A 14379-nucleotide genomic window follows, 5' to 3' on the forward strand; every position below is an offset into this window, starting at 1 on the left:
AGGGGTATTGTGCATGTTTGTGAGCGTGTGCGTCAGCCCGGTGCGTGTGGGTGTCTGGTTCCGTGCAAAGGTACTTCCCAGCCTGTTGGACAGGTGGAGACTGGTGCAGGGGCACACTCGTGCTGTGGGCTCTGGTTACATGCTGACCCCGAATCAGCTACTAATGCAGCTGTCTGAAAGGTCACCACTGCTGCCTTAAGGACACATCTTACCCTGGACCTGGTGTTAGTGTACAAAGAGAGTTCACCAGAGTGTTGTGGGTGCGTGGCTCTGTAGGGTCATGAGAGGTCTGGTTACGGGTAAACTTGTATGCGATGGGCTTTGGATGAGACAAAGAGAGAGAGAGAGAGAGAGAGAGAGAGAGAGAGAGAGAGAGAGAGAGAGAGAGAGAGAGAGAGAGAGAGAGCGAGCGAGAGAGAGATCCCCGGCATCCCTCCACCCGAAGTGAGAGAGAATAGAGGAAACAGGGTCAACTGTCTTGGATGACTGGTATTTAAATATTCATACAACCACATAAAGCATCCGTTTATCAGTCCTTCTTTTCGTTCTGCCTCGAGGCATACATATTTCATGAATTTTTAGAAATGAGCAGGACAGAAACAGTTTGTACTGTATTGTTTGTGGTATTTAGGTTAGGTGTCCATTAGATAAGGTTTGTTGTCATAGCTGGGTTGGCTAAAAATACAACAGCATGACTCATTGATAAAGCCATTCGTCTGAACTGACAGACCGACGGAGCCTGGTTGTTTGCGTCCCTGAAATCTGATACGCTATGCTCACAAGCTCAACTATGCCTGAAATAGTCTGATACATAAATATGCACTCACTCACTCACTCTTTCTTTCCGTTTCTCTTTTTCCTTCTCTGCCATTCAACCTTCACCCCCCATCCACCAGTCAAACCTCCTTTCACCCACAATGGTTGCTTCCTTGTGAAGGGTGCATTACACAAATTGACAAATTGAACCGCAGTGATAAAACATGCATGAGTCTTTTGTCTGGGAATGTAAACAGTGTTACAAACACACACACATACACACACACAACACACACACACACACACACACACACACACACACACACACACACACACACACATGTGCCAGTCGGATCAGTCTGACAAACCTCTTCACTTCTACCCTGCTCCAATCATCCTATACACTTGGTGTCCTATTTAATGGCTTGTATTCATATGGGTCGGTCAAAACAATTGCATAGGCCGCTGTGCAGCCAGCAGAATCCCTGATGTAAAATACCCTACTTTCATTTGATCTTTTAAAAACCATACTTGAGTGATCTCTAGCGGCCATTATAAGACAATGCATGTTGATTTTGCCCGGCCTTAATGTATAAATATAATGTTTGTTTACAATTAGGCTATGATATCTATTCATGTCAAAACAAAATTACTATTTTAGAGGAATCCTGTCTATTTTTCTTCAAGGTGTTATTCGCACAAATGATTTCAATTGTAGGCCTAATATAATATAAATTGTTATATTGTATTATATTATATATATAATATAATATTGTGATTCTACCTCAACTTGATTTATTGTAAATATGCAGTATTTCTAAACAATTACATGTTGTCTTTCTTGTTAATCAAAATAAATACAAAACACTTTTTTTATGATAATGAACATTTCGCCCCCGGCCAATAGATGTGATGACAAACGTCACTGGCGCGTCAACACCCGGTATAGATGCGCGCACGAGCGACTCCCTGGTCCCTACACGCAATCACAGCAGGTGAAGACGGGAACCAAATAAGCCTTAGAAGCCGAGGAGATTGGTTTTGTTTATTTAACAAACATGTGCCTTTACGAGTGAATAACCACTCAATGTTTCTATTTAAGCCGCTTCGACGTCGTTTTTTCTTCCGAGGTGTCTATTATGCCATCCTTAGTATGGGTTATCGGTAGTTGCGCTCTCATCCTCGGCACGCTGCGATTGACTGTCGAGGCCATTGGACGACAGAAATGCACAGAGGTGAGATAAGGTTGCCCCGAGGTTTGTAATGTTAATATGACAGCTGAAGAAGCAAGCGTTTTATTAGGCTGCCTTAGAAGAATAAGCTTTGGCTTTGCCTTTACGGCTTCAACGAAACCTTTCACAGACCACAGGAGCAGCGCGGATGGACTTGTTAATCCATCGACCATGGCAAAATACGATTAAGAATTGACGACATACTTCCGGACAGATTTCGGTTTGCATTTATGTTTAGTGAAACCTATGTGCATCATCCAACTCCATACAGACAGGTGATCGTCTCTTGATTTCTGTCAGCTAAAATAACTTTCCAAACATCCAGAAATGTCAGCATCATTGGCGTTAGGCTACTTACAAAATGTCAGCATATAGGCTACTGCCAGTAAAAAGGCTGATTCAAAATGATATTTGAATAGGCAGAGATTCCTCATGATTCATAGTTTCTCACTGAAATAGGGTCTCTTTGTTTGACCAAAATGCTTTCTTATTGTTTACTAATCTGTAAATATAGATTTAGTTTACGTTGTTAATTGGGGTTACTGTTGGAATTGTCTACAGGGTTCCGTGTTTAGCACTATATGTGCGTGTAAAACGGTTGTGCTTGATCCGTCTGGTTAATGTTTACTTTCGCACCTCTTGAAGCTGAGTTGTTATCAGTTTCCTGCCTGGTTCAGCCTTCCTCTCTCCCAGACTCACTCCGCTCCACTCAGCACCTCACAGCCCACAGCCTTAACCCGGCAACAACTTATTATGTCACGCTCAGCCACAGGGCACTTCTACACAGGGTCTAGGGGTGACTCTGAGCCATTGCGTTTCTGTTATAGGTATAGTAGTGGTTTCAAATGCATAATCAGAAGACATGCTCCCAAAAACCTATGACCAACCAGGCTGATATTACAGAGTATGGTAAATATATTCAGATTCATTCCATGGGTAGCCTACATCATATATATCACATGATACAGGAAATGAATTTAAAGCAGGGAACATTGTGTCATAAATAATGTATTTATGGCCATTGATCAATGCTCTTAAGTGACTACATTGGAGTGACACATAAACATCTAGAAGAACCAATCAGAGTGACAGTTTGTATTTCTCCCAGACCATCAATCTGCTGCATCATACAAGGTGGTTTGGCTCGACCATCTCAGATCTGCTGGCTAGCCCAGCTCTCGGGTCCGAACAGGAATGTTTCAGAAGATTTGGGGTTAACAAGGCCACAGTCGCTCCTCTATGAGTCAGGTGGTTGAGCAGTTAGGGAATCGGGCTGGTGATCAGAAGGTTCGATTCCCGGCTGTGCCAAATGACGGTGTGTCCTTGGGCAAGGCACTTTACCCTACTTGCCTCGGGGGGAATGTCCCTGTACTCTGGATAAGAGCGTCTGCTAAATGATTAAATGCAATATAATGTAAATGTATGAGGGGATGGAGGGAGGGAGGGACACAACGCTGTGCTCAGGTCATGCTACTCTCCTACCTGGTAGGTTTGTTCATCGTCAGGTCTGTCGCACCTGCCTCACTGACCCAGAAGCCATTGTGTCCCACTTCTCATTGCCATGGCAATAGAATCGAGTGTACCCAGGGCAGGGAAGCGGGTGTGGAGAGCGATAGAAGGAGGAGGAGGATATGACTCAGTATTTTTGGTGGAGACCTCTGTCTGGTGTTTCTGTTTATTGGGCTGTCTGAGCTGAATCTCTCTCTCTCTCTCTCTCTCTCTCTCTCTCTCGCTTTTCCATTACATTTAAGTCATTTAACAGACGTTCACCCAAAGAGACTTCCAATAACTTCATTTGTCTGGAGTATTTGCACCAGTTGGAGGCTACCTCCCAGTCACTAGGAGCCCAGGTGTGCTTTGAAGAGCTTAGACCTTTGTGAAAGACAGGTCGAGACTAACCGTGTGTGTGTGTGTGTGTGTTACAGGCTGACTACTACTACGAGTATACAGAGTGTGACGGTACAGGCTCGCGGTGGAGGGTAGCAATCCCACAAATCCCAGGATTCTGTGAAGACCTTCCTCTGCCGGTGAAAGGGACAGAATGCAGTAAGTTGTTTGTGTGGGTGTATGTGAATGACTGTGTGTTGGTGGGCCTGTCAGTTTCAGAGGAGGGCTTTATTTCCCACACCCTCTTATCAGCAGGGTGGAATTTCCTCCCACCGCAGCTTGATTGGCTCTCCTTGGCTCTTTTCCAGCCAACCAAAGAGCACGACCCCTGGCCATTAACCTTAGACAAGAACACTGTTCCAGACACTTTTACTGCATGTCTGGAGACTGGGTTGACCCTTTGCTGTCAAGACACCCTTTTCAAAACATACCAAACTGCTCTTCACCACAGATCCTTCTCCTTCAGGTTGACCAAAAATGCCCCATCTCAGCTCGGGCAGACGTCACGGGCCTCACTGATCATCTCAGATCCCCTGATGAAAGATGTGATTCATGTCGTAGACACCCCAAGAGCGATGTTCCCAACGAGCTGTGATGCCTGTAATTCTGCCAATCTATGCCTCATTCAAATATGCTGAGTGCTAACATGAAAGGCTAACCCTCTGGTGGCTCGCTTCAGTCAGTCATGCTGTTGGACCAGTTCTCTGGATTTTCGTCTCTGCTTCCTTCTCCCTGGCATGCGTGGGCAATGCAGCTGACACGCGGAAAGGGAGATGTCAGAGATGTGGAAGATAGTATTGTTCCACAAGACAGGTGTTGGTCGTCCATTAGGCTGTGCCTTAACCCCAGCCCGCCACACACGCGGGTACAAACGTTGAAAGCTGTTATTGTTTCTGTGTCGGGTAAGAATGTGTGAGTGGATTAGGTCGGGGATGATAAATTTCTGTCACAGGTTTTGTCAAGGCATTGGCAGACATGGGAAATGTAGAAAAAAAGTATTGTTGTCACATGCAGCAATGCATTTGAACACACGCACCTTCAATCAGATGCCCAAAACCCTCACAGGATGTGAAAACCAGAGTGATGGTGCTCTTAGTTATGTTGAGGAGCGGCATACGGGTGGCGTGTTGTGTGTTTGTGCAAGTAGAGTGTGGCTGTGTGTACTTTATGCTGTTAGACATCTGACCACTAATCGTGCCGTAACTTGAGCGGAGAGCCCAAATGTGTCTGTGATTAGCATTGCCTACTATAATGTGGCCTGAATGGAACAGAATGGAAACCATCGCTGTCATTGTTTGAGGTCTCCATTGATGATTGATATGATTGCCCCCCCCCCCCCCCCAGCATTCTCGTGCGCGGCGGGGGAGTTCCTCGAGATGACGGCCCAGGAATGCACCCTATGCGCCGCAGGAAGCTACTCCCTCGGCAGCGGAGTCCGCTTCGACCAATGGGACGCCATCCCGGCGGGCTTCAGCAGCCTGGCAACCCACCTCGACAACAGTCCCCACGGGGACGACAGTGTCACCTGCAACAGGTGAGCGTAGGGGAGCGGGTGCGCACGCGCCTTTGCTGTTTTCCGTTTACTCTTGACGCGCATGTCTGCGTGCGCGAGACGGCGCCGGTGAAAGCGCTGTGTCGTCAGCCTGTCCCCTCTGTGTTCCCCAGTTCATCGTGGGTCCCCCAGGGCGGCTATCTGGAGTCCAACAGGGACGAGTGTACCGTCTCCCTCATCTACGCCGTCCATCTGAAGAAGCAGGGGCAGGTCTCCTTCCAGTACCAGTACCCAGACAGCAACCTCATGTTCCACTTCTTTGTGAGTGTCTGCATTCCCAAATGGTCGTGAAACATTCAGCCACAATGAAGATGCTCGTGAGTGGGAGGGATTTCTTGATTGATGGGTCTGAGGACTCACGGATGACGTGGATGAGACTGAGGGAGGTAGTGAGTTGTGTGCAGGAGGAACGAGGTTATTGTCTCTGACAGTGATGAAGAGCTGAGGTGACTGACGGGCGGGTGTGGTGTTTCTCAGATCCAGAATGATCAGTGTCAGGAGATGGACGAGACAGCTGATAACAAGAGGGTCAAGCTCACAAGCCACGGGGAATGGGCCACACACACCGTAAGAGCTGTCTGTCTGTGTGTGTGTGTGTGAGCCTCATAAAAGACTATAGCACCCTCTAGTGTCCGGAGAGGCAACTGCATGATAATCTCTCTGTGTGTGTGTGTGTGTGTGTGTGTGTGTGTGTGTCCCAGGTAAAATTAAAGTCCGGCACTAACATCCTATACTGGAGGACTGCAGGGATGCTAATGGGATCCAAAGTAGTAAAACCCGTCCTTCTGAAGCAAGTCCAAATCGAAGGTATGATCTCTCTTTCTCTCTCTCTCTCTCTCTCTCTCTCTCTCTCTCTCTCTCTCTCTCTCTCTCTCTCTCTCTCTCTCTCTCTCTCTCTCTCTCTCTCTCTCTCTCTCTCTCTCTCTCTCTCTCTCTCTCTCTCTCTCTCTCTCTCTCTCAGCTGAGGTGTGTTGACCTTTGACAAACCCCTCCCTCTGTGTCTGTCTCAGGTGTGGCGTACACATCCGAGTGTTTCCCCTGTAAGCCCGGCACTTTCAGTCGGACCCCAGGCTCGTCCTCCTGTGAACCCTGCCCTCGAGACACCTTCTCTGGCCAAGGAGCCAGCTCCTGCACCCCCTGCCAAAACTCCACTCAGTACGCCCGTAGGTCCCCCCCCCCCCCACACACACATACACACCTGGGTAATGTTGGTGGGCTGGAGCTGCATATTCAGTCGCATTGCAGCACGGAGCCAGGACAGTATATCCTACTCGGTGTACGTTGTGTCCCAGTTTCACACATCTGTGCCCTGTCCCCTGAGATAAGTCTCCTCTCCTGCTTCTCCCCCTACAGGGAAGACAATGACTGTTTGTGTGACTACTATATTATTGATGCCATTCCTGTGACATTGGAGGCTGGGGAGAAAAGCATGCTTTGACACCGGCTCTCGCACGCGCAATGTTGTGCAGTGACACCGATGCTTTCTGGTGCAGTATATGCTTAATAGCTGTATATCTGCCCCTTAGCTGAGGGCTCTGCTGAATGCCGAGAGCGACCTCCCTGCTCCGTCAAGGACTACTTCCAGATCCACACCCCCTGTGACAAGGAGGGCAAGGTGAGACCCCTCCCACAGCCCTCCCTCCCTCGTCACCCCACCGTCTGTTTCCATCACGTCCGCGTGGCTCTCCATGTCCTTTCCTGGCCCCCTGTTCCTCCATCTTGGCTCTGCCGGGTCCTGACCCTCCATTCTGGGTCTGCGTGCGTGCGTGTGTGTGTGCAGCAGACCCAGGTCATCTATAAGTGGATCAAGCCTCAGATCTGTCTGGAAGGTGTGGACGGAGCCATGCCGCTGCCCCCTAGCGGCAAACGGGAGCCCTGCCCCCCCTGCAACCCTGGTTTCTACAACAACGACACAGCCACGTGTTCGCCCTGCCCCCCCGGGACCTACTCCGACGGGGTCAAAGGTGACGACCGCACCGCAAGCGCTCTCCGTCCTCATGTCGTCCCAACATCTTTTGGGTGGGGGCTTGGTTTCTTAAACGTTTGATCGATGTACTGAAGCTTCCCTTCCTCCCCTCTCCCCAGCTTGCAAGCCCTGTCCAGCCGGTACTGAGCCTGTTTTGGGCTACCAGTACAAGTGGTGGAACGTCCTCCCAGCCAACATGAAGACCTCCTGCTTCAACGTGGGCAACACCAAGTGTGACAACATGAATGGTGGGTGCCGCTCCCGTCCTCCAACGCTAGAGGGCGCCGTCTGCCGGAGAACAGCCTTTTCTTTTCACCCTGCAGGACACGAGACCGTTTCAAGGCAACCACGAAGCCGGATTTGTTTTTGTGCTTTCAAGCGGTGTGTGTGTGTCCTCTGTTTCAGGGTGGGAGGTGGCGGGGGATCACATCCACAATGGGGCAGGGGGCTCCGATAATGATTATCTCATCCTCAACATCCACGTTCCAGGATTCAAGTGAGTGTCAACGCTCTCGCTCGCTCGCTCGCTCGCTCACTCTCTCTCTCTCTCTCTCGATCTCTCTCTCTCTCTCGATATATATATATATATATATATCTCTCTGTCCATCTCTCTACATATCTCTCTCTCACCCTTTCTCTGTCTCTTCCTCTGTCACTCTCGGTCTCCCCCTCTGTCCATCTCTCCCTCCTCTCGTCTGAGGGTCGTCCAACCCGGCTCTTGTCTCTCTCTCTCCTCCAGACTCCCCACGTCGATGGCGGAGGGTTCCGGGTCAGAGTTTGGACGCATCACCTTCGTGTTCGACATGGTGTGCCAGGCAGACTGCGAGCTCTACTTCATGATGGTGAGAGCTCCTTTCAAACACGCACGCCTCGCATCCCTCCCAACACGCCGGTTCTAACACGGCGGCTTCCAAGTGTTCCGTGAAAGCTGTCTGAAGACGCCCTCTCTGTGGCCCAGGACGCCAACAGGAAGGCCACAACCGTGGTGGAGTCGTGGGAGGGCAACAAAGAGAAGCAGTCGTACACGCACGTCATGACCAGGAACGCCTCCGTGTCGTACACCTGGGCCTTCCAAAGGACCAACCAACCCTATGAGGTGAGCACACACACACACACACACACACAGAGAGAGAGAGGACAGTGATGCCACTCAGCCCCTCCTCCAGGAACGTCACCACGTCAACGACCAGGTGCGCATCTACTCCATCTTGGTGAGCAACGCGCTGGACGGGGTGGCGTCCGAGTGCCGGGCGTGCGCCCTCAGCGCCCTGCCCTCCAGCTCCCTGTGTGTGCCCTGCCCCCTGGGGCACTACATCGACACACGCACCAGCCAGTGTACCGAGTGCCCCCTCAACACGCACCTCATCCCCCACTCAGCCCCCGGGATCGGGGCTTGCAAGCCCTGCGGACCAGCCAGCAAGAGCAACAAGGTGTGTGGGTGTGGGTGTGCTATTGTTCTGTAGGAATTGTTAAGCCGATTGCGCAATGCTAACCTTTTGTGGGAATAGTTTGAATGGAATTGCTTTGTGGTAAACTGTGTGCGCGCTCTATTGTTATCTGTAGGAATCATTTCGACTTGATTGCTTAGTGCTAACGTGTGTGGTCTGTGTGTGTGTGTGTGTGTGCGCGCAGGAGCACCGCGTATGCTACAGCGACTGTCTGTTCTCCCACTCGGACGGCAACGTGACTCTGAGTTTCGACTACAGCTCCCTGGCTCCCGTGGCCACCACCATGGTCGGACCCAGCTTCACCTCCAAAGGAACCAAGTTCTACCACCTGTTCAACATCAGCCTGTGTGGGGGAGAGGTACACGCACGCACACGCACCGGTCCGTCCCCTTGCCTCCCCGCTCTGTTCCAACCCCTTTGCCTCCTCCCCTCAGGGCGGGAGGGCTGTGTGTACCGACAACGTGACGGACATATCCGGCTCCGACTACCAGATCGGCGAACAGGCCAACGCCGTGAAGACTTTCATCTGCCAATCGACGATCATCCCCGCCAGTGGGAGGGGCTTGAACACAGCTCTCTCCTCGCAGTCCATCAGTCTAGCGGACACTTTCCTAGGTTGGTACATGGGAGGCGCACACGCGCACGCGCGCGCACAGATGGATCCATGCCAGTGTGTGTGTGTTGTTCCTGTAGGAGCTACAGTGGAGAGTACCCTGGGGAGAGTGCGAGCGAGTCCGGAGTTGTTCCCCCGGACCTCCAGCAACGTCCCCGACGTCAACTTCTTCTACCGGTAGGCCCCTTCTGACGTGGTCGCCACACTGCAGATGCTTCCTTCCCCCTCGGTCTGGATTCCTCCTCGACGCTGATTGTTTGTTCTTTTGTCTTCCCCCCCCCCCCCCCATCTGGTGCGTTTCTCCCGGCTAGCTCCCTGGAGGCCACCTCGTCATGCGATGCGGGCCGTAGCGTGGTGTTGACGCTTCGCTGTAGCCCCACGAAGAGCACGCAAGGAGAGCTCGTGGTGCCTAGGTACCTTCTGTCTGTCTGTCTGTCTGTCTGTCTGTCTGTCTGTCTGTCTGTCTGTTCTCACCCCTCCCTTCCCTGGCCTGACGGTCACTAGCAAACAGGGGTGCGTTTCCCGATAACGATGGATCGTAGCAACGATCGAGCAAAAAACGAAACCATCGATATTTCTTACGTGCGTTTCCCTAACATGCCCGTAAGGAATAGGGTAATCTATGCGCTTTATAGAGCTACGAATTTTCAACAGACACTTTAGCTATGATGTCTTTGGGAACGGCCCGTAAAACTAAGATTCGTCCTACGATGGATTCTGCGATCGACTTAGGCTTAAGATGCTTTCGGGAAACGCACCCCAGTTTGACTATGTATCCAACCCCCCCCATTCCCCCAACCCCCCCTTTTCGTCGCCCCCTGCTCAGAGGAGCCCCAGCCAGTGTAAGGGAGCAACACTGGCTCCATCCCAACCCAAGTCAGAGACAGGAGACGAGCTGCAGACTTTACTCAGCAGGAACTCTTGAGCCCCCCCCCCGCGGTGGTTTGATAGGTGTGGGGGAGGGGGGGCTAAAACACACAGGAGGGTGTCTGTCATTAGGAACATTAGGGTCTGCTGTCAGCTAAGAATCCCCCCCTCCTCCCCACCTCCCCACCTCCCCATGGCAGATCACATTAGCGCTAACGATGATGAGCGCGTCCCAGCTTCCCTCCCCTCCCTCCTCTCCCTCGCAACAAGTGTCCGCTCGCCGTGACGGCGCAGCCTCCGCGCTCTGCCGGTCTGAGCCGTGTTCAGACGGAGGGAGGAGATGAGGAAGGGTGAGGGGGGGCTGGTGAAGATCCGTCGTAGCTACTGGCCCCACAGAGCAGGGAGCTGGCGGAAGGCGAAAGGGGGGGGGCGTTTTATGACATTTGTTGAAGTGTTGTCAAGTGGAGTTGTGGACGGTGTCTGTGTCTGTAGCAGCTGTGTCTGGGTGGAGTGACTGGGCATCGTGTTTCCGTTGCAGCCACTGTCCGGCGGGGACGTGTGACGGCTGCACGTTTCACTTCCTGTGGGAGAGTTCAGGGGCGTGTCCTCGCTGCACCGAGGCAGACTACCACCAGATAGACGGCGCCTGCAAGGGAGGACAACAGGTGTGTGTGTGTGTGTGTGCGAGGAGCTCAATCACTGAACTATTCCTTTCAAGCTACACTTAATATCATAATAATGACCTAACACGGTTCTCTCTGGGTGTGTGTGTGACTCCCCAGGACCTGCTGTTTATGTGGACCGAACCAAAGCTGTGTGTGGGGGGCGTGGCCCTGCCTGACAAGAAGAGTTGGCCGTGTGAGAGCATGGACTTCTGGATCCACCTGGGGGCGGGGCTAGGAGCCTTCTCTGCCGCGCTGCTCATCTCTGTCACGTGCTTCTTCTGGAAGAAAAACAAGAGGTGTTCTCATCCCCGCAGTCACGCAGGGATTCATTACTGTCCTTCCTTCCTTCCTTCCTTCCTTCCTTCCTTCCTTCCTTCCTTCCTTCCTTCCTTCCGTCCTTCCTTCTGTCCTTCCTTCTGTCCTTCCTTCTGTCCTTCCTTCTGTCCTTCCTTCCTTTACTCCTTCTGTCCTTCCTTCTGTCCTTCCTTCTTTTACTCCTTCTGTCCTTCCTTCTGTCCTTCCTTCCTTCCTTTACTCCTTCTGTCCTTCCTTCGGTCCTTTCTTCCTTTACTCCTTCTGTCCTTCCTTCTGTCCTTCCTTCCTTCCTTCCTTTACTCCTTCTGTCCTTCCTTCTCTCCTTCTTTCCTGTATCGGCCTCGTCCCTCCGTTCACTCGGCCGATTTGTCTCCATGCGACAGGTTGGAGTACAAGTACTCCCGGCTGGTGATGTCAGCCAATAAGGAGTGCGAGCTGCCCTGTGCCGACAGCTGCGCTGTGATGGAGGGGGAGGAGAACGAGGGGGAGATGGAGGACGAGGTGGTCTACTCCAAACCCACCCTGATGGGCAAACTCAAAGCGATGGCGTCCAAGGTGAGGGCTTCAGAAGGGTGCCGGGCTCTGTCGGGTGACCCAGCTGCATTTTTGAAGTGTTTCGCTCACGCGTCGGGTGTGTTTTGATGCGTGTGCGTGTGTGTGTGTGTGTGCCCCCTCAGAGAAACGGAGATCCATACGAGAACGTCCAGCTGAGCTCGTCGCAGTCACAAGGCTTGGTGTGGGGGTAGAGAGGGAGAGGGGGACGGTCAGGGAGCGAGGGAAGCACAGGTGAATAAAAGGAGAAGAGAGACCCCCCCCCCCCCCCCACAACATCCGAACCCCAGTGGAGACTCTTTCGACACAGCACCCCGGACTGAGCGGACGGAAATGGAATGCGCACACACGCACGCGTTCGCTCAGGACCCGTCTCTGAGAGTGTGTACCGCAGCATCTCCCTGACGCTGTGGACGCATGTGTGTGTGTGTGTGTGTGTGTGTGTGTGAGTGGGGGGGGGGGGGGTTGTGTAGTGGCGTTGTGCCGTTTGGCTGGTGACTGTGTGACTCGTGCTGCCGTGTGTGTGCTGGTCTCATGTGACACACATGGTGTGTAGATGCTCAGGCGCACCGCCTGCTTGGGATGCTTCGAGCTCTATTCCATACCAATGATCAGCCATACTTAGTTTCACTCAGGTGCTTTCCCCTTTTATATGCTTATGTATCCCTTTATCTTTGACACACACACACACACACAAACACACACCCCTCGAATGTGGACGTCACTCCTATTATGTGTTTGTATTGGAACTTTGGGTTGATGAAGCGCATGGTGATGGGAGGTGTGGTCCTGCATCTGCTACTTGAATCGGGAACGGAGATGCTGAATAGCACAGACTGAGGGACTGTGGTTCTGACTGTGGAACTGTCGTAGAAGAAGAAATAAATGATCCTTGTTTTTCTGTATGCTCGCGTCCGTCTCATTCTTCTCCGCTGTTTGGGTTCCGCAGGCCTCTTACTCTGGAATCCGCGCGAATAGATCTACCCGGGTGCGTGTCACCGGATTCACCTCTAGAGGGCAGCGGTGCACACGTTTCCATACTGCTCCAACTCCCCCCCCATCTCCTGCCTGTTCTTTCTTTCCTCTTTCCCTCCTATCTCCCCTTTGCCCATCCTTTTTCTTTTCATCTTGACTACATACTTTCTCACACACGCATGGCGTCTGTGCTACCCTAGCAGGAGAAAGGCTCCCAAAAGTTGAATGGGGGAACCATCCTTGTTCAGAGAGCTCATGGACTGGCATCCTTGACCGGCAAACACTGAACAGTTGTACTGCCATACTGCCCCCTCACTCATCACCTTAGCAGATCTCTCTGTCTCTCTTCCACCTGCTAACCTCTATCTCTGTCTCTCCCATTTCCCATGACCTGAACCGTTGTTATGAGTAAGGAGGACATATGGTTTAGTGGACATTAGGGAGCGCAGACACACAGATTCAGCAGACAACAGCAGCTGTTCACTTGTTATTGTTTATTAAGATGTCATCGTGTCCTCGTTATTGCACGCATTGTGAGCACGGCACTATTGCTTTGTGATTGGCCGCCTCCCAGAGTTCGACGCGACCCTTTGATTGGACCACGGAGAGGCTTGGTCTTTGTCACATGTTCTCGTCTGGTGAGTACCTCTACCTTCCAGAATGAGACCGTCCCTGTTGCCCTCGGCCGGGATATGGAGGACAGAGTATTTCTGTCAACACAGCAGACCTGGCACACCCTGGATGGGCCTAATGTGTTTGTATTGGATAGTGAAATGAGACAATCGTCAACGTATACATCACTCGCCAAGCCATCCCATCAGAGAAGTATGTCAGAGCCGGGCTAATGCTCGTAAGTACCAACTCCATTACGAAGATGGTGTTTTTTGCGCCAAGTTTAGATGAACGACTTATTCGACTTTACTCCCTACCTGTCTCCCCGTTTCTCAGTCTCTCCAGCATCTTCCGTCCACCAGCCACCTATTTTCTGTCCTCCACTGTTTCCGTGCACACAGTCTCCTTCTCCACCTCCCCTCTTTCAGACATCTGCTGTTGTGAGGCCAAATTGTTGGTGTGTGTGTGTGAGAGAGACGTGTAACCGGTGTGAACTGGTGAAACTCACTCCTCAGGTATGTCATGGTCCACCCGCGTCAACGAATAGCTAGCTTTTCTTTGGTGTAGTTGGTAGTGGTTGCGCTTGGAAGTCGAGAGGTGGCAGGTTCGACTCCCAGTGGGAGTATACATTGGCCAGTATGTCTTGGCGGAGCTTGCAGGACCACGTCCGTTACATACCCGTTAGATATGCAGGGGCTCCCAGATCAGTGTGTGTGGGGGTATGGCTGTTGGAAGGGGCTTTGGGTCTTCTGGCCTGGCTTAAGTGGTCTTGGCTCAGCCAAACACAGCAACAAGTTCCAAAGAACAGGGAGAGAGTGAGCGAGCAAGGGAGAGAGAAACTAGGAAACCATACTAGTTGGAAGTCCAAGATAGGTGACTGGACTGACTGAGAGGAGAATTAAGGTTAAGTGCCTTACTTGCGAGTGGAGGGCTTGGGGC

The 14379-nt window shown here is 51.7% G+C and overlaps 1 protein-coding gene across 2 annotated transcripts; it reads left to right on the forward strand.

Moving 5' to 3' along the window:
- Positions 1 to 1734: 1734 nt before the first annotated feature.
- Positions 1735 to 12312, forward strand: elapor2a (endosome-lysosome associated apoptosis and autophagy regulator family member 2a). 2 transcript variants are annotated; one of them, XM_084673089.1, is made up of 22 exons: positions 1735 to 1991; positions 3914 to 4034; positions 5220 to 5409; positions 5541 to 5688; positions 5905 to 5994; positions 6129 to 6234; positions 6438 to 6590; positions 6954 to 7042; positions 7208 to 7391; positions 7513 to 7641; positions 7799 to 7889; positions 8133 to 8235; positions 8352 to 8489; positions 8560 to 8823; positions 9026 to 9199; positions 9276 to 9456; positions 9535 to 9631; positions 9766 to 9867; positions 10860 to 10986; positions 11104 to 11282; positions 11685 to 11856; positions 11979 to 12312. In XM_084673089.1, exons 1-22 carry the CDS (start codon positions 1896 to 1898, stop codon positions 12045 to 12047), a joined length of 3003 nt encoding a protein of 1000 aa, XP_084529215.1. In that variant the 5' UTR covers positions 1735 to 1895; the 3' UTR covers positions 12048 to 12312. The 2 variants fall into 2 exon arrangements, with proteins under 2 accessions (XP_084529215.1, XP_084529216.1); XM_084673090.1 differs by having other exon boundaries at positions 7211 to 7391.
- The last annotated feature ends 2067 nt before the right edge of the window (positions 12313 to 14379 follow it).

This window comes from Hypomesus nipponensis, chromosome 14 (assembly GCF_054491055.1).
Source record: "Hypomesus nipponensis isolate SF chromosome 14, ASM5449105v1, whole genome shotgun sequence".
NCBI lineage: Eukaryota > Metazoa > Chordata > Actinopteri > Osmeriformes > Osmeridae > Hypomesus > Hypomesus nipponensis.